Below are 26967 nucleotides of genomic sequence, written 5' to 3' on the forward strand. Positions count from 1 at the left end.
TTTTGTAACTAAAGATCAGCAAATGTTTGTATTGTTATTTTGGTTAATTTGCTTTCAGCTATGAAAAATATATATATTACACTGGTATACTTTTAGTTCCATTTAACACATTTTAAGACAAATCCATTCTGCAGAATTCTGTAGAATTTTCCAGGGAATCTGCAGAAAATACGGAAAATGTCTGCAGATTCTGTCTGGGCTTTGCTACTAGTGTCTGAATAAACATATAAATCTATCTTTTCCCTTTTATAACCAATAATCCACTGAACCGTGAATCCTCAGGTATCCCAAGACAGTCTCACCGCATTCTGTGCATTGCAACTCAATACAGTCATGTATTTTTTCATTCAGAAATGTTCTCAACCTGTAGAGATGAATTCTTTCACCTGTTACTCGGGAGAGTTCTTTTTACACAGTGGCAGTAAAAAATACATTTCACCCAGCCCTGTTTAACCAGAACTGGACAAGAATCAGGCTTCATTAGCTGGTTTGTCATCCGAAAAAATGGCCACTGAAACCAGAGTTGAGCGTGTCTGCATTTTAACCTCTGTGTGTCCAGTTTCCTTTCATTACTTCAACAAGGCCACACGGGCCACTCTCACTCCCTGTTGTGGTATTATTAGAGTTATCCCCCCTCCTGTCTCTGAAATGATACCCCTATTAATAGTTGGCAGGGGAGCTTGATGGACCCCCACTACCCCTACTGAAAGCCGCAAACAGCGGGCTGCCAACATCCAGACAGCCACTGTTCCCTGTGGTCTACCAAAGGCATCTATCACAGAGACTCATAAAACGAGAAGAATGAGGGGTGAAAGTGTTTAAGGGTTTATAGAAGAGCCATTGAAGAACGTTTCAGTTCGTATAAATGCATTGGGGGTTAAGATCTACCGTTTGTCTGCAAACCCTTCTTGAATTACACTCTTAAGTGGAGTATATCACTCAGCGATAGCAGCACTTCTTTTGCGTTCTGCTCTGTTGCTCCAGTAACTAAATTTAGGGTGATCTAAGGTGGCGTGCACCAGGGCTGGGTGCTATCTTATAGAGAGCCCAGTCCACTTTGCTGTGGAATTCATGGCTGGATGCTCGTCTCTGTGATTTGGATGAGTGGATTATGTGGGTTGGATGTAGTTGTGGAGTCTAAAGCCTCATCTTATCCCTACTTTGATAAAAGTGGAGGAGACACTCTGGTGAAGGAACCTCCACTCAGACCTGTCGTCTTTCTGAACTCTAATCCAGAGATTAGAATCCATTCTCTGATATATTCGCTCTCAGGCTGATGCTACACATGGCAACTTTTTGAGCAAATGTTGGCATCAGTGGGCAACCAGGTGAGACACAAGGCCCACAACCGATCTAAAATATCCAGATAGAAATTTGTTATGCATTCTCAATGGGAAAGTAACAAAGCTAAAAATAAAGTTGCCCAGCAAAATTCCTTAAAAAGTTGCTCTGTGTATTAGCAGCCTCAAAGATGCACCCACATATAATCACAGGCCTAAAACATACAATAAAGGGATAGTTCAACCAATCATTAACATTATGTAATTAATTACTCACTCCCATGTTGTTTCAAACCCGTAAGACCTGCTGTCTATGGAGGGCCAGAGAGCTCTCACATTTAATCAAAAATATCTTAATTTGTGTTCTGAAGATGAAAGATGGTTTTACGGGATTGGAACGGCATCAGGGTGTCACCTACCAAAGAACAGTAACTTCCTTTAAGTTAAATTAAATAATTTTGAATTTAATAAAACATTAAATATAGTAAAATTATTTATTTATTTATTTATATTGGATTGTTTTTATATTATTCACCTTTAATTTTATTTATTGTTTTATATTTGATTTAAGTTGGGGTTTATTTATATATTTGTTACATTTGAGTTATCATTTTAAAAATATCTAGAATAAATGTGTGTGTGTGTGTGTGTGTGTGTGTGTGTGTGTGTGTGTGTGTGTGTGTGTGTGTGTGTGTGTGTGTGTGTGTGTGAGAGAGAGAAAAAAAAGTCTAATCAAAATTCAGTATAATGCTAATAAGTTCACTCATACTCGTGCATGTCAAGTCACTAATTCTCATCGCCTGTTTTCTCAATCATATGAGGTGTTCTGACATCATAATATTCCCTGAATGACACCCCTACATTAGTCCAAACATGACATGTTTGGGGCTTATGGGGAATAACAGATCTCATAAACTTTAATCCCTTAAGCCTGGAAAGTATTTAGACAGGGGGTGGCGTGAGGTGTGCATTTACACCCACTCCGGACAAACATATTTCCACAATACTTAAATAGTTTTACAGATCACTAGTGTTTCATGTGTGTTTTAGTTGCATTTAATAACATAACAGGAAAAAATTTACACAAGTTTTGAAAAGCTTGAGTCGGCAAAGCATGTTCATCTTGGGTTTATTGCATTGGTGGCAAAGAACATGTTGTGCTTTTATTCCTGAATCCAATTATTCACAGATCACGCAAGCTATGCATTTCAGCAATATTTTCCAAAAGAGTCATTTTCCTCTCAACAGAAATATGGGAAAATCATTCTGTGGTTCATTAGGAGACCTTGCCACATCTATTTTTATGATCACGTTTATTCTAAGTGCGGTTGACTCTTAAATATCAAAGTCTTTTGGTCCATGTTAATGCTATATTTATCAATGCTATATTGTTTTCATTGTTATTATAGCTACCATAGTACTTGGGTTTATTGTTACATAAAGGATTAAAGCAAGTGTTTCAAATTTAACAGTCTTCACTTTTCACTTTTCCCACAGAGCAATATGGGTAGATAGAAATATAGAAATAGTGAAACATATCAAACATATATTATTGAATAACTTTATCTAAAATTGCAATTGAAAATTATTTATATACAGTATGTACTGTCTATAATTTTTATGTAATGATTTTAATGTAACATTTACGTATATAAAATATTTTATTACTTAATATATGTTATATTTCACTAAATAGATGATTGATTTTCAACTTGACTAACCTTATCTTTGTGTGTAGTTAGTGAGGATAATGCAATAGCAAAACAAAACGATATATATATATAATTTTTTTTTCACATTTGTTTGCAATTTTCATTTGGTTCAACTGGTTGTGAAATTGCCTGTCTTTAAAATGTTTTCGATTCATAATGTGATTTTTTTTTTTTACCGCGTGTTTTGTGTTCAGGTTCATCCCGGGTCCATGGTCATCCTGCAGTGTGTCTTGTGGTCTGGGCGTTCAAAGGCGTCAGGTGAAATGTAAAGTGCTGCTGTCTTTCACTCAAGCAGAAGTCGAACTACCTGATGAAGAGTGTGATGAGGACAAGCCTCTCTTACAAAGGACCTGTGATTCAGGCCCCTGTTTAGCATCTCCAGACTCATCCTGGAGGCCCCTGAGGGCCCATGAGATCACTGATCAGCACGGCTATGTTTGGGAAAACATGGGCTTCACTCCCTGCTCTGCTTCATGTGCTGTTGGTGAGCCTCCATGAAATCCATTAGAGAAAACAAATGCTCTAATGCATTTACTGCCCAAATAGCTTTTATCAAGAATTTTCTACAGCAAAATAACTGATTTAGATTTTTACATGTACAGCTTTCCAGATTAAATTAAATTGGCATGAAATCTAAAATTGCTAAGAGAGCTGATAGTGATCAGCCTGGGCAACAAAATACATACTGAAATACTCCTTTGCCAAAAGCCTTGTTCCTCACAGTGTTGTTTTGCAGGCAAAGAGATGGCTGTTGTCAGGTGTGTGAGCACCTTGAAGAAGGAAATTGTTGATGACACACTCTGCAACGGCTCCAAAGCGCTGCTCTCCTCGCTTCGCATCTGTAACCCTCAGCCATGTCGTCCGAGGTATGGTCCAAACGACAATTGTTTTATAAGCTAATTTCTCTCTTTATGAGAAAGTGCTGCGGTGTGTGCATTTTTGCTAGGATCCTTTATTCATATATATATATATATATACACACACACACACACACACACACACACACACACACACACCAACCCATCCACACAACTAGACACACACACACACACAAATATATATATATATATATATATATATATATATATATATATATATATATATATATATATATATATATATATATAAATTACTGTATTTAAACAAATTTAAAAAGAATAGCATTTATTTGAAATTTAAATTTTTGCATTATTATAGATGTATTTTCTGTCGTTTTTTATTAATTTAATACATCCTTATATATATATATATATATATATATATATATATATATATATATATATATTTATTTATAAAGAATCTTCCTGAGCCCAAAAGTTTAGATAGTAAAAAGAGTGAACTAAACAATGAGTAATAAATAATGATTTGTGAATAATCATTATAATGATGAAAAGAACAAAATAATATTCCTTCATCATCTTTTTTGAGTCATTAGTTCCATGTGTTGCTTAAATTAATAGTTTGCCAAAAAATAACATAACAAATAACTATTTGTCAACGGTCTAAAAAGCACACAAAACTTTTTGTTTTTAATGTCATTCAATCCCTTTGTGTGAGGAACAGTCTGAAAATAAAGACTTTATTTACTCATAATCTTGCCCTAATTCTGCGATCAGTTTGGTAAGATGCTGCAACCAGATATTAGTGTGTGATGTTGTGGCTCAGTTAAGTCTATGGCATTTTCTTAACAGTTTATCATCCGCCAGGCAAAAATCTGTTCACAAGACTGACAGGTTTAAGTCTGTTAATTTAAAATGTAATAGCACAACCCTATTTAACCATAAATATGCACAATAATAATAATAATACAGTGATGCTTGCCTTAGCAGAAGCCAATAATTAATTCTTCCAACACAAATGTGTTTGTTCAATATCTTCATGGAAAGATATTGCGTGCAAAAGCAAGTAAGGAAAAAACTACATTATAATTCATCCAGCTTCTTAACAAGGAGCTCAAATTGAACCGCTGGCCTAGATTATGTTCAAAGACCAAACTCAGATTTAATCTTAGCAGGCTGTCAGGCCGCTCTGAAAATAAGGACATGTGATGAAAATAATGTGATTTCCTGTTAACTGACCATTTGCCAACAAAAGCAGGACAGCTGGCTTTTAAGTGCAGTGCAATATGGAATAAATGATTTTACTGGAGCTTATATCTTTCATGTGGCTTTTTATGTACTGTGGTATAGAATATTACAATAGTTCGTACGCTTATGGACAAAAGCTCAATTGTTATCTCAGATCATATAGGCAGGATTGTTTGAATTGGAAATGCCTGGTGTTTAAGCCAAATGATCGCCTTCATATGGATCATTCCAATCATGATTGTCTGGGAATGCCAGGGATCTTAAAGTTCAAAGTCTATGGCAATGTCACTTTATGTTTTGCATTACTATACAATAAACATATAATAATATTCTGCTAAATCATAAACATATAGATTATTGTGTTAAGGATTATTGTTGGCATTTTGTATTCTAAATGATTTACTTTCTTAATTCATGTTCCTGGTCTTATTGTGCATGAATTCTTATTGATTGTTATTCAAAATAAAATATTTTTCTTTACAATGTATAATTTTTATGTTTGTTTTGTATTATTATAATTCATCTAATAAATCAAGTGATAAATTGCCCTGCATCTGAAGCAACTTTAGTTTTTGGCTGATGTCACCTAGACTGCTCGGACTGTTGGTTAATGTTAACCAAAACTAATATACTGTATATATATATATATATATATATATATATATATATATATATATATATATATATATATTAAATTAAGCACATAACAACTTTTTTAAATTAAATATTTAAATTAAATAAAAAACTGAAAATTTAATTATTAAATTATTTCAAATGAATTATCAAATATTAATAATAAATTAACTAAATAATAAACCAATAAATTATTAAGTATTAAATTAATCACATAACAATAAACTAAAATTTAAATTAAATATATAAATAAAATTAAATACTTAAAATATTAAAATTAAATAGTATTAATTTATACTTAAATATAATATATAAATGATACTTAAATATCAGTCATCAACCACTTGCCAAACTGCTATTTTCAAGCTATTATAAGTAAATAGAGCTGGGCCTCCTCAATCCACTCCAAACTTACATCCAGTTCTGACTTCATAATGAGATAAAATATCTACTTTTCATGATCCAATCTATTCCCACTGGAAAAAAGTTTTCACTGAATATCCTGTATAACACATTCATTTGAAATGGTTTGTGTGTTGGTGTGTTTTCTTCAGATGGGAGGTGAGCGTGTGGAACCCGTGTTCTGTGTCGTGTGGTGTGGGGCTGCAGACGCGCAGTGTGTCCTGCATGAGGTCTGTGGCGGGAAACCGCACTGAATCTGTGTCCAGGGTAGAGTGTGTGGAGAGAAGACCTCCAGAACTGCAGGCCTGCAACCAGGTGGCCTGTCCACCGGCCTGGGAGGCTGAGGGGTGGCAGCAGGTTAGTCAACCCCTGATTTCAAAAGTCAAAATAGAAATGAAAATGCATCTCCTTGTGAAAACTATAAGCTGGTGCATGGGAATATATTAGGAGAAAATTAGATGAATCCTGCACACTGCTATTGCATGCAATGTTTTAAAGCAACATTTCATGCCAAATGAAAAAATTGTGCTGCACTATTTTTTTTTTATGAAAATGACAACGAGACCACTTTAAAATCTCAATGATATTTCCTAGACATCAAGGAGAGACTTTTGAATACATTTTCTTGTGTGATAAAAACAGCACAAGGCACCAGAGATTCACAAAAAAAAAAAAAAAAAAAAAAACACACACATTAAAGGACGTTATTTTCATTGAGCATGTCTTTTTGAGAATATTTTATGAAACATGATGTGGAATTATTTTTATAGCTGTTCTTGAATCTTCACTTGGCTTTCGTTTATTTGGATAGACAACATCTGCACATCAAGTGTTGTGTGGTTGCATTTGCTTGCATGCTGCGCTCTTGTGGTTGTGGCATATGTGGTGAGGGTTGGTCTGTTGGTGTTGATGTTGGTGTTTGTTTGGTCTCTGGGTCAGTGCTCTCATTCGTGTGGCAGAGGCACTCAGTGGCGTAAGGTTTACTGTAAACAGAGACTGGCTTCTGGAAGTTACCGCAGGCTGAGCGACGAGGAGTGTGCTGGAACCAAACCCGACGTCCACAGGACTTGCATCAACCCTGACTGTCTGCTGCCGCGTCTGGAAGGAGGAGAGTGGTCAAAGGTGTGTTTGTGTTGCTAACCAAGCTAAACTTTGGGAATATGTTGTGTATGGAATGTTCCCACAACCTTTTTGGGGACACCTTTGAAGGGACAAATACATTATAAATAATATTTCTCCACAAACAGTGGGTTAAGGCTGGAATACATTACACAATTTTTGCCCTGATTTTTGCACCAATTTGCAGGAGAAGATGAATATCAGAGCCAGTCTGCAGATTTGGGTTGACAAATTTAATAGGAAATCACATAGTGTAAGATGGTCACCGACTTTTTCTACAGCTTGAGACTTTGATTCCATCCAGTTGGAGGAAATCAGACATGCTTGATGTTTTGAGCCGATTTTTCGTGTGTCTTAGTCATTTAGTGTATGATGCCCAGTTTCTACTATTTACAAAGATAGCTGATGCATGATGTCCAGTGTTTCAAAATCTTTTCAGATATTAAAAGTTGTGTAATGTAATCTAGCCTTTAGTCTGTAGAAATTACCACTGATAAAAGTTTGGGGTCAGTTTTTTATTCATTTATGGTACAATTTTTGTTAAGCATTTTAATTCTTTGTGTGTTATTTCAATTATATACTGTACACTTATCTTTCAAAAGTTTGGGGTCAGTATTGTAGTTATTCATTTATAAGTTTTTTGTATGATTGGGAAGCATTTTTATTATATATATATGTATATATGTATGTGTATATATATATATATATATATATATACGTATATATATATATATATATATATATATATATATATATATACATATACATATATATATATATATATATGTGTATATGTATATATATATATATATATATAAAATAATTACTTATGTTGAACAAGAATGTATTAAAAGACTGAAGATTGGAGTAATGATGCTGAAAATTCTGCTGGAATAAATATTGAAAAAATTAGCAGGAATAAATAACATTTTACAACATATTCAGACATAAAACATATATTTTAAATTGCAATAATATTTCATAACTAGCTTTTATTTATTTATTAATTTATTTATTTTTAATCAAATAATTCCAACTTTGTTAGCATATGAGACTTTTTTCAAAAACTTTTCTTTTCTTTTTTCTTTTCTTTTTTTTCTTTTTTTTAATACCTCGTAACTCAAATATTTAGGTAGAAAGGTAAATATATTTCTAAAGTGAATAGTGTTCCAACTAGATCTTTCAGTTTCTTTAATTGCAAGTAACACAAAAGAAACATAAAACAAACCAAAATTTTTTTTTTAAGATGTTAAGGCTTGTTCAGTCAGTTTCAGAATGATTTTCTCTAGCTGGCTGATGAGTGATAAAAACATCAACAGCCAATCAGGATAAACCAAATTTTAAAGAGCTCAAGCATTTAAAGTGGCAGTGTAAATGGGCCTTTATATTTTCCATTTTGTGTGTACTCTTTTCTTTAATATAGTTGATTTAATGTATGGATTTGTCCATGTGTGTTTGCAGTGTTCTGTGACGTGTGGAAAAGGTGTTCAGCGGAGGGAACCCGTGTGTAAGAGACAGACAGCCTCTGGTCAGCTGGTCACTCTGGACAGGTCATCCTGTAGTGACATTCCTCTTCCTCCCCTGATCAGGAGCTGCCGGATGAGCCCATGCAGCAGTAAGATACTCTACGCTTGCCATCCCATTGTTTTCCAGCCATCCTTTACTTTCCATGTCAGTTTAAGCCTGAATATATTTTAGTATGAAGCGTTGGATTTCTTGCACATTTCATGTAAATTATGGTCGTAATTTAACTTAGAACTGACCTCTATTTGATCTTGCTCTCACTATAGTCTCCATGCATTCTGATAGCAGCACAAGGGAAATTTCATAAAAAGATTTCGGGACTCCCTGATGTTTTAATCTCTAGTAACAGCACAATCCTACTTGGGTTTAATCTTAAGTTTCTCAAATAAAAAGCAGGGTTCTGTAGGTATCACTTAGCATGTTATTATTATTCTCATGATACCCAAGAACCAATGAACTCTCTGTGGTCATATATGTGAACATATGAAACTTCCAGAATCGCTTCGAGATGCTTTCAGATTAAGTTTAATGCTGCAGTGCAGAGAGATCGGCCTTGATAATGTTTCGTGCTGGATTAGGTTTATCGGTTTGTATATCTTGATAAGGCTCTGCGGTATGAAGGGACGGTCCCATAGCAGATCAGTCTGCAAGCGGAGAACACATTCACATTGTGCCCTAATGGTTTTCGCTCTTTCACCTAAACTTTCCAAAGCCCTTTTTTCCCGTGTGATTTGACTTCATTGGGCTCGAAATCAAGAGTCTTGAACTGCTGAGATTATTCGAGGGTTTCTAAAGCGTTCATAACCTCATGCGAAACTAAAGTAATTAGCCCTAACCGATGTTTGAACCACTTCAACTTCTTCCATCTCTCTCCGCAGAGCACAAGCACACTAAAAAACGTTGCCCTCAGGTCATGGGCCTGAAACGAATCTATATTCAGACCAGACAAGAGAAACGCCTCAGTTTTACCATCGGAGGACGAGCCTACCTTCTTCCCAAGACCTCCGTTGTTATTAAGTGTCCCGTTCGGCATTTCCCTAAAGGTCAGGTCCGCTGGGAGAAGGATGGGAGTGATCTGACCAGCTCCAAACGTCTGAGCATTACCAGATCTGGCGCTTTGAGGATCTACAACCTGGAGGCTGAAGATATCGGACTGTACCGCTGCTGGGCCAACCAAGATTCGGACTTTTTCATCCTGAAGCTGATCGGATACAATAATAGGCTCCTGGAACATCCTGAAGGAAAGAGTTTGGGAAGTAGGAGCTTTCATCCGTATATCAACAAAGAAGGAGGTTTCGTTGGTTCAAAGTGCCATGAGGGGTTTCCACCTGAAAAGAAGGCTCCAAAATCTCCCCCAAGCTGGATGCAAAAAAACGAGTTCTACCGAGACGACGATGGCCAGCCTAAGGAACTCTGGGATACTCTTGCTTTAGGAAACTACGCTTTGGCTTCAGCCGCCAGGAGCCATGCGGGAGCCTTTGTCCTTGATCCTGCACAGTTCGAGGAGCTCGTCAAGAACATCAGTCAGCTGGCCGAGAGCGGAGATGTGACGGATGAAATGGCATTGCATCTGATTGGAAAACTTATGGAGGATTTGGCTGCCGCGGGGCAAGGGGCACAAACCGAGGAAAGCACTACGACAGGCAATCATTTAGATAAGACGCCAAACACTTCTGAACTTTCTGAGGGAAAGACGCCAAAAAAAGGCAGTCGAGCGGTTATCGTTCGACAAAAGCATCACGGATCTGCCATAAGCTTCCAGAGGGATCTTCGGATCCATGTGGGCAGGACCGCTTACCTAACCAATGCTACCCACAGCCTCACGCTGATGTGTCCCGCTCAGGGATTGCCACCTCCAGACATCTCCTGGAGCAAAGATGGAGCTCCACTTCAGAACAGCGACAGGTAAAGACAAGCAGATGTAGATGAAGGTGTTGGGGTGCCATACTGTGTTGCAGTTTATCTTTCTTTCTCTCTTTCTTTTTCTTAGGTTACAATTTGTAGGCTTTTTGGTCATCAGCTTCTTTAAAATCATTTAAATGCCAAGTTTAAAAAAGAGTTAATTGAAAACATTAATTCTATCATCGTTTACTTCCTCAACTTCTTTTTTTGAAAGTAGAATACAAAATGATTGTTAATGAATAGTGATGCACAACATACTGTGCTGACATTTTTTCGGTTTATATGTACATTTGCATTTAGCAAATGCTTTTATCCAAAGAAACTTACACTGGGAATTAAACCCATGACCCTTAAACTTTTAATGTTTAAGTTACTGGAATCAGCCATTGTTTGTAAAATGCGTTATCATAACTGCCAATATATTAATAAGTATGTATTTGTAATATTGGCCATTTAGGCATAACATGAGTAAAACTTTCATTTAAGTTTACCATCTAAAATGTAGGGGTTAATCAAGGACAATTGGACCGTTATCTCCCAGTTCTCTTAATGGCAAAAAGTCCAATTGACCTGAATTCACCAAATATGTTATTTTAATATTTAAAAAAAGCTTTTTTTTTTTTTTTTTTTTTTTTAGCTTTTTTTCAATTTATTATATATATATATATATATATATATATATATATATATATATATATAAATTTTTTTTTTTTTTTTTTATATTATTATTTTTTTGTTATTAATTTATTTAATAATCATCCTGAATTTCTATATTCATGCATATCTCCTTTTTTTAAGGACAAAATATCACCTTTTGTGCTCTAATGAAATAATATGATCAATTATAGGTGAACTATTCCTTTAAATGTGCCCACATTATGTGGCTCAAAATATTACTACCGGCATAGGCGTTTTTACTCTAACACACCAGAAGAGTGTCTGATTACAAATCTTCTGGAATTCACATGACTTTACTTTACTTTTTTTTTGGTTATTATCAACCACAGTTCTTTTAGTCCAACGAACATGATGTTGGAAATGATCAGAGTTCAACTTTAACACCGAAAAGCCATTTTTTCTCTCTTTATAGAAAACAAGGCTCCCTGTGTACCTCTGAGTCCAGCCGTGACTGATCTTGATTGAGCAATCGCATATTCCAAAAGCCTGTTAATCACCAACCCACTCAAATATTCACCTCCAGAGCACCCCAGATCTCACGTTATGCAGTCTGTTGGGGTCAGAAGTACTGGCTGGGCTTCTTTCACTTGTTCTCCAGGGTCGCATTGTGGTCTAATCGTCTGCTCTATACTGTTGACTGTTAAATACCGTCATTGAAAACATTGACTCAGCTTTGTCCAGCTCACGTCCTTTACATAGCCCCCACCCAGACAGTCGCCAAACATTGTCTGCCCCTCTTCCTGGCGTGCGCTATGGGACCTGAAAGAGACATGGCTGAGCAAACATTGTTCAGGCCTCTTCTCGCGGGCTTGGCTTGAAAACCCAGCAGCCCTGAGGGGAAGCGTGAAATATTGAAGCGCTTTAACTTTCAGAGGTCACTTTTGACATGACTTTAGGGTGCTTTTTTCAGTTTGACAAAGTGATTTTGAAGTCAGTTTGAGATTTTAGACATTTTAGGAGATAACTAATGCATGTACAGTAAGTGTTAATTGCATTGTGAAATCTCATGCTAACACTTTGTAAAATGTTGAGTTACCTTCAGAAAGGTGAAAGGGCATTTAGAAAGAGAATATAATATGAAAATGCATGCAAATATCCAGCAACTGCAAAAGCCTTGAACAGGGCTGAAAATGTAGGATTTTCACCTGAGGAAAATAAATAAATAAACACCTTTAAAATTATATTATATTATATTATATTATATTATATTATATTATATTATATTATATTATATTATATTATATTATATTATATTATATTATATTATATTTGCGTGTTTGCTAATATAGCATTAAGTTGGAAACAGCTGTTTTAGAAAAAAAAATTCATAAAAAGTGAAATAAAGTTATTGTATTGTACTGACATCAGTTAATCATTGCTAAAAATCATTTTTACATATGTACTTCATAAGGAAGACACAAATGGGACTCGTTTTGTAGAATTACCCTGCAGATGTTGATTTTGACAGCTGGTTTTATGCTAAATTTTCGTCACATGTCACATCCATTATCAGATTTTATTGGAATCAGGTTTTATTTTATTGGATTTGGAATTAAACCGATTCGTTCCGTTTTATTAACTGATGCTTGTTTCTATGATTTTTGATGCCACATCATCTTTAGATCCTTGACAGATATTTATTTATTTATTTATTATTATTACTTTTTTAGCTGAAGTTCAGCTGAGGTGAACAATCTTGTTTTCAGTTATAACCATTTTTGTCGTAATATGTTTTTGGATCATGCACAATTCTTTTATAATACTTTATTTATTTATTGTACCCCAGATATTTTGACCACAGTATTGCTCAGAGCTGCCAAATAATTTGCCTCCCACTCTTTTGTTGACAGCCGTGTTTGTGTGCGGTCTTTACTGCATCACTGCTGCCATCAAAACACTGCTATTCAATGCCACTTGACTCCAAAACCAAATATAACGTCACTGCCAACTCATGCCAGCCCAGTGCCAACCCAGAATGAATGCATTCCGCTCCTACAGAGTAATATTTACAGTAAGAGCATGTTATTCTTCTCTCACTGCAGGTATTGGTGATATTTTAAACATGTCTCGCTATACGGAAATTGTTCCAAATTACAGTGTGTCTGGGTTTTATATTTTTTATATTGTTTTTGCATTTGTGGGAAGAAACAAAAACTGTCTGTCTATCCGTTTGTCTGTCAAAATTTTTCATTCTTGACAATTTGTGAAGGCAACAATTTGATAGCATTTGAATTATTAATATTATTTATTTTCAATTATGTACAGTATCGTTAAGAAGAGTGAAATAAATAAAAATAAATACATGCACATATGCTTATTTATTTACTTTTAATCAAGAAAACCGGCAATCAATTCAAAAGGGAAAATAAATAAATAAATCTACAAAAATTAAGCAGCATAACTGTGTTTTGAAAACAGTAATATTTTAATTTGATAACATTTAAAAATATATATACTATTTTAGTTTTAGTTTTTACTGTTTTATGAAGTAAAAATGTAGATTTAAACTTCTTTGTATTTTTTTTTTACTTTTTTTTAAGTGTTAACAAAAAGCTTCACACTATTGCAAAATAGATTTTTTTTCTTCAACATAAATAAAATTAAATAAATAAATAAAATTATACATCAAATATTAACAAATTTTACCAACAGTAATAGTAATAATAATAACAATAATAATAATAACAAAATACAAAATAAGTAAATAGATAAACTTTGGAATAATGCACACTTTTACACATCAATATCAAAAATAAAGAAATGAATAAATAACAATTAAATATATATATCTTTTTTTCTAATTTGGAATCTGATATCAAGTCACATATACACATTAAAACAGTGTGGTATTTCAGTAATTAATTTTACAAAGTTTTCTTCTTTTCATGTTGTTGTGGTTAAACTGGGAACATCCAACACTTTTGAGGTGACCTGAAAAGAATTGATTTCAAATGAAACGTGCAATGACAGCCTCGCTGGAGAAGCATGGGTCTGTGTGTCGCTGTAGATCTGCATTCTCCTCCCATCTGCGGCTCTGCTGTGGCGCTTACATAGCGCTTCTTATTTTTGGCCAAAAGTGAAGCAAAACACTGGCGAGGTGATTGACGTTCACGGACTCTAAAGCTGTGTGAAGTCTCACCCTTTCCCGCTCTTTCATTCAGATGTGTCTTGGCACCGCTGCAATGCTCTAAATCAGGTCCTAACAAGGTAGCTTTGCACCTAGAGCTGTGAACAGGATTTCACACTCAAACCATTGCAGTTTGTGTGCCGTCTCGTAACAGAAGACTGAGAATTACTAATTACTATTGCCTATACAGTAGGGTTAGTGCTTTAAACAAAACTGTAACTTTAAGTATTAAACTTTGGAGTTTAACCTGCACTTTTGTGTTCTAGAAATGAGTTATACCTCGAATCTTGATGAGAAGAGATGTGCTAATTTAAGCAAACATCTTTATGATTTCCACCATAAGTGAAAAAATAATCCAAACCACATCATATGTGACCCTGGAGCACAAAACCAGTCTTAAGTCACTGGGGTATATTTGTAGCAATAGCCAACAATACATTGTATGGATAAAAATTAATGATTTTTATTTTATGCCAAAAATCATTAGGATATTAAGTAAAGATCATGTTCCATGAAGATATTTTGTACATTTCCTTCTGTAAATATTTCAAACTTAATTTGTGATTAGTAATATGCATTGCTAAGAACTTCATTTGGACAACTTTAAAGGCGATTTTCTCAATGTTTAGATTTTTTTTTTAACCCTCAGATTCCAGATTTTCAAATGGTTGTATCTCAGCCAAATATTGTCCTAACAAACCATACATCAATGGAAAGCGTATTTATTCAACTTTCAGAATTTTTTTTTTAAAAAATGGACCCTTATGACCGTATGGTTTTGTGGTCCAGGGTCACAAATAGAGTTTTTAGGGGCTGACTCTCTTCACTTGAGCTAGTAACTAAACCTAGTTAAATCTTTACAGTATGTAATTGAAACTCAAATTTTCCCAAAGATGTCTCGAAAATCATTAAATGTGGCATGAAAGTGTACAGTAGGATAATGTTTGTGATTGTGGAAACAATGCTGCCATTGTCCCGAGGCTGATTTTCTGCACACATTTGAATCGCTCCAGACGTGCCATCACACTTTAGATAATATCTTTTCTATGAGTTGGATACTTCAGACATGACTCAGCTGCTGTGTTTTTATTAGTGGCTCTGAACGAGTGGGCTTTCATGAGGTGTGTGCTGAATGGGATACAATGCACATTTTGTGTCGGCGTCCCTTTGTGGCTTTGGGTGGGAGTAGACGGAGAGCTCACTGCACCCTGGAGCTTTCTAACCCATTCTGACTTTCTTAATCACTCTGTTTCTCTTCCAGAACATAGGGAGCTTCCATGCTGTGTCTGTCTACATAGACAGCTGTATTCTAAGGCAGCATCCTCACTGAAATCAAGCCTCAGAAATGATTGATTTTGAATTATTCACATTGGCAACAACTTTGTGTTTCTTACAAACAGTACTTTTCAAATAGTACAGATACTTGTGTGTGGGGTGTGTGTGTGTGCGTGCCTGTGGGCATGTTTTTGTAACATATCAGGACACAACTCTCAACTGTATAATGACATGGGTATGACACAGGTATTACAAGGAGAGGGTGACTTATGAGGACATAACCCATGTCCCCATTTTTCAAAACGTTTATAAACCATAAAGAATGAGTTTTTTTGAGAAAGTAAAAATGCACAAAGTTTCCTGTGAGGATTAAGGTTAGGTGTAGGGTTGGTGAAAGCCAATAGAATATACAGTTTCTACTGTATAAAAACCATTACGCCTATGGGATGTCCCCATTTTTCACAAAAACAAACGTGTGTGTGTGTGTGTGTGTGTGTGTATTTATGTTTTTGTACAGTATTTTTTTTGTTTGAAAGAAATCAGCAAAAGATCTCTCTCTCTCTCTCTCTCTCTATATATATATATATATACATATAATAAATACATTTTATATATTATATTTAAATGAAATAAACTGGAGAAACTAGATCTGGAAGGTAATTGTTAGGCATATCATATAGTAGTTATTAACCTTCATTGGTTTGATGATCGGAATTCATGAACTAGTAAATGTGGCTTTAAATAATTCAGTATAATGTATAAACAAATCATGGATAGCATAGTTTTGAGAAAATAGCTATTAAGCTGATGCCTTCTCTAGTGTTACTCTGTTGTAGGATCTCTGCAAATTTAAAACGTTTTTTTTTTTTTTTTCTTTGGCTCTGGAGGCCCACTAGTCTTTCACAAGTGTCGGATGAAGTCCCCGAGCAGCCCTCCAGACACGCACAATGGCGTCTGCACAATAAACACTTTAATCAGGTACATAAACACCTCTGAGAGTCCATCACGCTGCCTCTGATTGGCTCTTCTGGGACTCCTGATTGCTGCAGGAGATCACGTGAACCAGAACTAAGAGTAGCAGAGCCTGAGGGACACCTCTGATTGATACACAGGAAATGAGAGATTGAACCAGATCTCGACCTGATCCGAGGGTGTGACTTGATTAAGACACAATCATGGTGTATGTTTTCACTGAAAGGCCATTGAGCTCCTGTGGTCTCACCTCAGTCTGGAATAGTTGTTGTTTTAGCCCTGCAGATACAAACCGGTTTATGAAAACTAGTCTCTAATTTTATCCTTTAAAACTCATCTTTTATAATCAAAATGACATTTTTAATATCCTTTTGTGAAATGATTTCTTCATGCCTTAAAATGGCTTGAATAAAACTCTACACCCTTACCTTATTTAGTATGCACAGAGTAATGAATACGCAAATTAGCCCCACCTTCACTCTCATACTACCTGCTCCACTTTCTGTATTAAAGGGTTAGTTCACCCAGATAGCAAAATTATGTCATTAATAACTTACCCTCATGTTGTTCCAAACCCGTAAGACCTCCGTTTATCTTTGGAACACAGTTTAAGATATTTTAGATTTAGTCCGAGAGCTCTCAGTCCCTCCATTGAAGCTGTGTGTACGGTATACTGTCCATGTCCAGAAAGGTAAGAAAAACATCATCAAAGTAGTCCATGTGACATCATAGGGTCAGTTAGAATTTTTTGAAGCATCGAAAATACATTTTGGTCCAAAAATAGCAAAAGTGACGACTTTATTCAGCATTGTCTTCTCTTCCGTGTCTGTTGTGTCAGAGAGTTCAAAACAAAGCAGTCTGGATATCCGGTTCACGAATGAATCATTCAGTTCACCAAATCGAACTGAATCGTTTTAAACGGTTCGCATCTCTAATACGCATTAATCCACAAATGACTTAAGCTGTTAACTTTTTAATGTGGCTGACACTCCCTCTGAGTTCAAACAAACCAATATCCCGGAGTAATGCAGGCACTCAAACAGTACACTGACTGAACTGCTGTGAAGAGAGAACTGAAGATGAACACCGAGCCGAGCCAGATAAGAAGAATCGAGGAGCTGATGATACTGCGCATGTGTGATTCAGCGTGAAGCAGACTGACACACAGAGCGTCTGAACTGAACTGATTCTTTTGGTGATTGATTCTGAACTGACTCTGTGCTAGTGTTATGAGCGCGGGTAAACCGAAGGCTTGAATCAAGGGCAATCATCACAAATGACGCCATTACGTCGAGCGCAAAAGAACCGGTGAACCATTTTCTTCAGCCGGTTTATTGAATCAAACTGTCCGAAAGAACTACTGGTGATCCGAAAACCGATGCAACCGGTTCTTGACTCGTGAACGAGTCAGTCTTTTGTTCGTTATCTGGCTCAGCTCGGTGTTCATCTTCAGTTCTCTCTTCACAGCAGTTCAGTCAGTGTACTGTTTGAGTTACATGTGACATCATAGTTACTGTTTAATTACATAATTTTGCTATCTGGGTGAACTAACCCTTTAAACGCTACACAATTGCAAGGAATAGCAAAATGGCTTGTTTACGCCCATGTATCAGAATGGTTGTAGATTTTATGTCTCACTTTCTAAATTGTCGCACACCTTTGGCTCGACTATGTCATCAAATAGCTAATAATGTGTTGTTGTTGTTGTTCACAAACCATGTTCACATTTGCAATTTCAGACAGACAGCTTCTAAAACTCAACATCTTTAGATAAAGATGCTTTGCTCATGATATGAAAAGCCTCAAACTGCAAGTTCATGGGATTTCATGGGATCTTTAAGCACATTGAAAACCCCAAATAGACATTTAAATAACATTAAAAGCTTAATTTTCATTACATGGGGTATTTAATGCTACATACGTGAGTATGGCAAATGCAATGAAATGGTGTTCTCTGAACTCTACAGCTGATTGGACGTGTCTCTCTTGCCCTCCCCAGGGTATCGTGGGACAGCGGGGGACAAGTACACATCCTCAGCCCTGGCGCCAGTGATGTGGGAATCTACAGATGCACCGTCACCAATGACTTGGGCTCTGATTCAGAGACAACACTAGTTCTGCTGGCTGGTGAGACATCACACACGGTTGCTCTCTGTAATGACTGTTTTGTATATAATGTGAGCGGATGGTTTTTGTTTCTTTATAAACAGAAACTCCCACGATTGCTGCCTCGCAGAGAAACACGTCAGATCCGAAGAGCAGCAGTCTGAAGGTGGTGGTTGGAGGGGTTATAAGTGTCCGTTGGGGTGCCAACCTCACCATCGAGTGCCCCGTCAAAGGTATGGGATGATTTACCTCTCCAGAATTATGAAATGTCACAATCGAAAGAAAAATAAGAAATTGTATTTTGCATATAAAAAATTAAAAAATAAAAATCATTATATAATGTCATAAAAATGTGAAGCATAATTAATCAATAAATAATAAACACCAGTGTAATAAATACCAGTGCTTAGTCTCACATAATGTTCTAACCTGATTATATTATATTATATTATATTATATTATATTATATTATATTATATTATATTATATTATATTATATTATATTATATTATATTATATTATATTATATTATATTATATTATATTATATTATATATTATTATATAAAATATAACATAAATAATACAAAAATACTACATGTATGAATTTATAATTTTAGGGTGAAATATGACCTTACATTTCTATTTTGAGATTCACCCGTTAAACATAAATACAATGTCCAGATTCTTCACATTATCGAGATACTTCACTCTGTGAAAAAGTGAACATGTTTGATGCGTGCATATCCCATGCTTAACAGCTCTTGTCCATGTGGTTTTGGTGAAAGATTCGGCTAATTGGACAGAAATGGTTTGTAAAGTCAACAGCCGTTCAGGATGCGGGGCCCTTCAATGGGATTTATGCCGCGCTGCATCATTTACAAACGCTGTCTACTGTAGAAAAACAGGGCTCCTGTCGCTCTATTGTACTAAAATATACTTTTTATATAGCTGTCTATAGATTTCTACCTACCTACCTAGTGGAATTTAATGCATATAATTCAGATGGAATTATAGTGTTTAATGGCCTCATTGTTCAATGAAACCCTGAATTGAGATACATTACTTTTGTGCCCTTCAAACTTCCCAAACTGGACACTATTCCCCCTTTCACCTCCTTTTTATTTGCATTTATTTGTCCCTGAGGTTGCTGTGTCTGTCTTCACTCACTGTTGCAGTATATGTAGACTTGTTTATCTAGTGATTTGGTTGATGCAGAGGACACCTGCCAGAGACCCACAAGTGTCAGCTGTTCTCTCATGCTTTCATCACCATCCGATTCCCTGAGATGACTAAACAGGATTTAAAGAACGCGTCCAGTTGGCTTTGACAGAAAGGCTGGCATAGGCAGGCACGGAGCAGTGCAGTATGGGTAATGATGTAAGAAGATACTGTAATTGAGTGGTTAAGCTGATGGTGTGGAGAGATGTGTTGTTAGAGGATACACACACCAGGATACAGCGAATGTCTGATCCAGTTCACGTCATTACAGAGTAGAATTCAGTCTGCTTATCATGCAGATCATTAACAGTAGATCCATTCTAGAACCTAGTGAGCTGCCTACATAGTACATCCCTCTTTCTTTAAGTAAATCTGAACAATTGTATTAATACTCTTCAGTATGGAAATCATTTCAAATATAATTGTATATATATTTTTAATTCAACAAATAGTGAGAAAATATTGATTGTGATCAGATCAGATGGTCAAACTAAATGTTATTGCACTTTTTTATTTTTCTGTTCATTTTATAGTTTTTATCATTTATATAGCCCGATATTGGAACAGAAGAAAGAAAATAAAGCATTTGATTTTCTGATTCTTTTATTTTCTAGTGATAAACATTAATAAAGTATTTTATTTTATTTTATTTTATTTTAGTGAAAGGATAAACTAAATATTTCACTTGGTTAACTGAACTGTTCTATATTTCAGTGTATTTTATGTGTATACATTTTTATATTGTTAAACATGAGAAATGGTAAAAAAAAAAAAATATATATATATATTTTTTTTTTTTTCTTTGATTATGTTATTATCTAGCAATAAACATAAAATAATCAAAGATATATATTTTTTTCATTTAATTGTATATTTCTCATTTTATTTTATTTAATATAGTTAAAATGCTAACACTGCTTAACATTAATTAATGCAAAACCTAATTAAAAAAATAATAGCAATAGTGAGAAAATTTATAAGAAAAGGACTAGTGAAAATAGCAAAAATAATAATAAAAACAGAGATCACTGGCATCAAAGTACTACCTTTCGATCTCTCTGACTGGCAAAACGCCAAAGAAGGAAGTAGTTTTGAAATGAGTTCGACTCGGAGCACTTCTAATGTGTATTGGAACAGAGCGTGTGTTTGTACGAGTCTGCAGTCAGTAGGCGGTCAGCAAATAGAGATAAACATTTTATATGTAATATATCTTCTTTTAATGTTCCATTTTTTTTTCATCATCATGCAGTTATTGTTCCTGTGTACGTTTCTCCTCCCAGTGGAAATTCCCTCTCCAGGAGAGCAGAGGTCACTGCGGCGGCCACTATTAATCCTACCTACATCTTAACACCACCACTTTCTGCCATCTTTGCAGGCATGCCTGACTGTTTACTGGTGCCAGAGTGTGTCAATGCCCACGTGTGCGCTTGATGCACACACACACACACCTCAAGGCCTCTGATGTGATTTTCCATTCCTAAGAGTGTGTCTATTCATTGGCTCTCAGACTAACAGCCGTATGTCAGTACTAATGTCTCCATTCGGCAGAATGGGGGACCATAAAACTTAGACTCCAATCCATGTGCTGCTCATTATTTTCAGCGGGGGCGTCCCATGGGAACTGGTTGGAGGGAGGCAATTTGCATTCATTGTGCCCATTTGTACAAGTAATTCGTGGCAATCTGCTGGCCTCTTGCTGATCTGCTCTTTGAATCAACATTTTCTATGGTTTGATTTATTCGGCGCAGGCTTTGATGTTGACATATGAGTCTTTTAAGGGCACGATAGCAGTTGCCCCTAAATACGGGAACTTGTTCAGTGATTTGTCAAAAGCTTAGGTTTGTTTTTGGGAAAGCTGTGTCCAGACCAGCTTTTCTTGAATGGGGTGCAAAATAGGGTGTGAAACTCTAAATATATATTTCAAATGGTCATAAAGTACTGAATGTGAAACCCAGTGGAAAGGGTCAAACAATTTTTTTATTTTATTTTTTTTACTAATTTTGGCACTCCTCAGTTTTTGAGATTCTTTTTACATTTTCAAATAGTAAACACAAATGAATAATTTTATTATTATTAATAATAATAATAATAATAATAATAGTGGCTTATAGTTGGTTACACCATATATTTTCTATACATTTATATATATTTATAATAGAAAAATATTTAAGTTTCACAACATTGTTGAGTTTAACAAATGCAGTCAACAGTACAATTCGTGAATAAATTGAGAAATTAGAGAAAAAAATTTCAGCTTTCTGAATTTAAATGATATATATATATATATATATATATTCAATAATGTCCCAAAGTCATGCGAACAAAGGTTTGCCTTCAAATGTGGGACAGCAAAAATAAAATAAGTAAAAAAAAAATTATAATACATTTTTTTTTAATGTAACATGTTAATTTGTTGTTGTTGTCATGTTAACTAAAACACTTGAAAATTATAATTTATAAAAAAAAGAAATTGATGATGTTGAACTATTTTATTTGTTATTCTATTCTATACAGTCAAGAAAGATATGAGGTGGAAAAGACCAAAATCACAATTTTAAGGGCTTAATTTCATGTGTTTAAAAATACCATCCTTTTATTTTAAATGATACTTCATGTAGTATCTAAAATTTCTGACAACATACAGTTTGTCCTTCAAACACCTTTAAAAGGTAATGGGACACCTAAAGTGTACCCTACTCTCAGAAAGCGGTGATTCTTTCTAGCTGTAGACTCCAGTGTGAACTGATTGATTGAGAGTGACCTGACGTTTGTCTCTGAACAGGTGTCCCGAGGCCAACGCTGAGCTGGCACCGCAAGGAGGGTCCGCTGGGCGCCAGTGCTAGTCCTCTCCCGGACGGATCTCTGCTCCTGAGAAACCTCACACCGCCAGACTACGGCACCTACTCCTGCGTGGCTGCCAACAGCATTGGAAAGTCGGTGGCCTCCAGCCTGCTGCGTGTGGCGGGTGAGTAGCGATTCCCATAGCAGTCGTATGTCAGTCCACACTTCTCCGGGTGACGAGGAAATCCTTGCACGACAGCGTTTCGGTGCTAAGTGAACCGCACTCTGTGGGTTGGCTCGGGTTCCCACAAAGTCAGCGAACCTGGCGGGAGATTTGCGAGTCGCTTATTGATATTGGCATCATTTGGCGCGTCTTGTTGAGAAATAACGTGAGACCTACAGACCACAGGGGTGGTAAAATCCATTTTTGCAGTGAAATCAAGAAATATTCCCTTCTTTGTAGAGGCCGCGTGTCTCTGGAGATCTTATAAGCCACAAACAGAAGGCAGTGGAGGCCTTGTTTGGCCCCAGATGACAAGACTTCCCGCTGTTTTTCATTAATTGAGGTTATTTCTGTCTCCAGCACGGTCGAAACAGGCTGTGTTCTCTCTGCTGATTGGGAAAAAGCTCTAACTAGGAGTAATAATTCAGCTACTTGAGGTTGTTCCACCATCAGTGGAACAATCTACCTGTAGGAATGCTTTGGTTGATTGCGTTTGATGGTGAGATGTTTGATGACACAGTGCTGTCTTGATGCCAGGAGGAGCTGTGGGTGAATCTGAGCACCAGTTTTCAAAGGAGATGAACAGGAAGAGGGTTCTGATGGCCTCTGTGATCGGCACCAGTGTCACGGTCAAACCTGGAGATACATTGAGGATAGGTACAGCACTTTTTATGTTGCTTAAATGATACACTCTTAAAAATAAAGATTCCAGAAGGGGGTATTTGCAGCAATATGGTAGAAGAATTATTTTGGGACCCCCCCCAGTTTCTTAGTGTGAAGAACATTTTATAATCTAAAGAACCTTTTGTGGAATGGAAATGGAATGGTCAATGCCAATAAAGAACCTTTATTTTTAGGAGTGTATGAGCTTGTTTTGAAATTTAAACACCATATTATTAGTCTTACCTAAATAAATTGCCATTTTTTGCATGTAAAAGGGCTTGTGTCTTGTAGTTTCATGGGACTGTACACTAAGTATTTTCACACATAAAGTAATATTGTTTATCACAAATACTTTTCTCATTTATAAATCACTTTGTGACAATGATTTATTATTATTCGTAGTAGTAGTATTAATTATTATTACTCTTATTATTAAGATAATTTATTCATAATTAAAAAAATTTATAGTGTCTTGTATTATTTATTTGTATTTATTTTTAATATAGTTTTTCTTAATTGCAAAATATTTAAGTTTTAGTTATATTATTACATTGTAAAAATAAATGAAAATGAGAAATTTTACTTTTTAAAATTTTATTTCAGTTAATCTTTATTGTATTTCAAGTAACTGAAATGCTTGTATGGTTTTTGTTAAAAGTACTCAAGACACTGCATATGATTTTAAGACACGTTTTCGAAGGATGTGTCTTTTTCTGTACATGCTTTTTTGTTATTGTTTTACCACACTGGCAGATTCACATGTTTTTAACTTGTTTTGCAGAGTAAATGTATCTTATTTCAATGATTTTCAGATATTTTGCCTGGATAACAACTAAAAAAATATTTTTTTTCAGTGAAGAGATGCTTTTTTCTATGACATGAACATGAATCACGAAGGAACGATTCATGTTCATGTTCAGGAGAAAGAAACATAAAGGCCTAGAGTTAACTGTAGTTTTTGTCAACCTGCACAGCCGCTGTAGCCTTATTATTTTTCTGTGTGTGGGAGTTCAGATTTCCAGTTAGACTGTTTTGATTGAGTTAAAATACTCTTTTTAGTGCGTGTTTTGCACACTTCAATCAATAAATGTCAAATGCAAATGACAGGAGACCTCAACCCTTTAAAATTCACCCATAACCCCCTTCAGGTTGCCCGGTGGTCCCCAGTCACAGGAAGCCCATCAAGTGGTCTTATCAGAACCAGACCCTAAAGCAGAGTCCAGGCCTGAGTTACCGGATGCTGGTGGGGGGACGAGTTCTGGAGATGAACATGCACGGAGGGACGTTTGATGGACGCTACGAGTGCCAAACACAAACCAACAACCAGAAGCCTATAAAAGCTTGGATTAATGTGCTTTCACAAGGTTAGTGTGAATAAAAACAATATGAATAAACTAATAAACATCGTCTGGTTGACTACGTCTTGTATTAATTTTTCTGAAAATTCCTGTCATATGCACATAAACTGACAGTCACCACTTGTAAGCTACTACTAAATATTGTAGAAACTTGATTTTCTGTAAAGTTGCTTTGCAATGATTTGTATCGTAAAAAGCGCTATACAAATAAACTGAATTTAATTGAATTAAACTCAGAGTTCTTTCGTTATGGAAATACATATTCATTGTGCAATGTGCATGTGTATAGTATGCATGTATGGATAACCAGATGATCTGCTGTATTTGCCAACATGTGTGCAACATGCAACAATGCTGATTTTACACTAAAAGTGCCAAATCATATACATATATATATATATATATATATATATATATATATATATAGTTTTTATGTATTTTAGATTGAAAGACAGTATGCTAGGAATTTAAGAGCTAAGTACACTATGCAACTGTAATATCTATGTAATACACGGTTTTGTTCTTTATTCATTCATGTATGTTGTTGTTTGTGATTGGATTTTTGTATCGTTGTTATATGTGTGATGTGTCAATACATAAGAAGTGCATAAAGTACTGCAGTACAAAGAAGTGCAATGCATAAAGTCAGCAAAAAGTGCTAATAAAAAAAGATGAATAGCCATAGTCTACTGATGAAACTCAACACCCAGAATAGACAGGAAAGTAAAACTCGACTTTGTGTTGAAGGTTTGGACATGAATTGGACTTCAGTTCTGTCTTGCAGAAAACCAAGCGCTCAGAGCTCATTTGTGTCTTGTTAAAGCTGCATGTCTTCCTTTCAGTTCCCACACAATGCCAGGAATTTTAAAAGCTAGAGACGATTGTGTAGATATTCAAGCCCAGATTCCTAGAAACCTTTAAGGGCTTGTAAATGGTCCCTATAACCTCTCTTTTGAATCAGGCAATTTGGCAGCACTTGAGTAATAGTGGTGCTTCTCTAATAGTGCATCCCTGGTATTGCTTCATGTCATACCTGTTTTGTCCTTTATAATCGAAATTCACAGGAATTCATGTCTTTATATATATGTATGTATATATCTTTTTTTTTTTATTTTTTATATGATTTATTCCTGTGATCAAAGCTAAATTTTTCAGCATCATTACTCCTGTATTCAGTGTCACATGATCCTCCAGATATCTTTCTAATAAGCTGATTTGCTGATGAAGAAACATGTTGAAAACAGTTGTGCTGCATAATATTTTGGTGGAAACAGAGATACTTTTTTTTTTTTAGGATTCTTTGATTCCAAATAGAATTCCAATAGAATAGTATTTATTTTCAAATAGAAATCTTTGGCAAATTTTTAAATGTCTTTCACTTTTAATCAGTTTAAATAGTCTAGAATTGTATTATCAATGATCAGTAGATGTTCTATATTCAAATTATATGGTATTCTGTACTATTTATATACAATTCAATACATACAATGACTAAATAAATGAAAAAAAAAGTTAAAAAAAAAATTTTTTTAATGATTCAAAGTCTACAGAACAACAACAAAAAAAAAATTGCTTATTTTATCACCAATAATTTTAATATCATCTCTAACGGTATGTGTATTTCTCTTTGTGTCTTTTGTGGGGTGTAGAGTTTGAGTGGCGTTTGGGTGAGTGGAGCACATGCAGCACTTCCTGTGGCAACAGAGGGACTCAGATGAGGAAGGTACGATGTCTGACTTCAGAGGGCCAAGAGGTGCCTCATTCAGTCTGTCATCATCTTCCCAAACCGATCAGTCAACCACGGCCATGCAACCTCCTGGACTGCCCTCCCAGGTACACTTCTCTAAGCAAATAATAAAAATACTTATAGAAATAGCTCACCCAAAAATGGATTTGGAGAAATTTT

General features: G+C 35.4%; 1 protein-coding gene across 1 annotated transcript in view; it reads left to right on the plus strand.

Moving 5' to 3' along the window:
• Positions 1-26967, plus strand: part of LOC132117872 (ADAMTS-like protein 3) — a 172676-nt gene that overhangs the window by 139566 nt on the left and 6143 nt on the right. Inside the window, exons 16-27 of the mRNA XM_059527206.1 lie at positions 3187-3476; positions 3729-3858; positions 6267-6471; positions 7054-7236; positions 8695-8848; positions 9636-10662; positions 18711-18838; positions 18922-19050; positions 22819-23001; positions 23578-23697; positions 24852-25067; positions 26711-26894. Of these exons, the coding sequence (XP_059383189.1) occupies positions 3187-3476; positions 3729-3858; positions 6267-6471; positions 7054-7236; positions 8695-8848; positions 9636-10662; positions 18711-18838; positions 18922-19050; positions 22819-23001; positions 23578-23697; positions 24852-25067; positions 26711-26894 (2949 nt within the window). The remainder of the gene's footprint in view (positions 1-3186; positions 3477-3728; positions 3859-6266; positions 6472-7053; positions 7237-8694; positions 8849-9635; positions 10663-18710; positions 18839-18921; positions 19051-22818; positions 23002-23577; positions 23698-24851; positions 25068-26710; positions 26895-26967) is intronic.

Source organism: Carassius carassius, chromosome 3 (assembly GCF_963082965.1).
Source record: "Carassius carassius chromosome 3, fCarCar2.1, whole genome shotgun sequence".
NCBI lineage: Eukaryota > Metazoa > Chordata > Actinopteri > Cypriniformes > Cyprinidae > Carassius > Carassius carassius.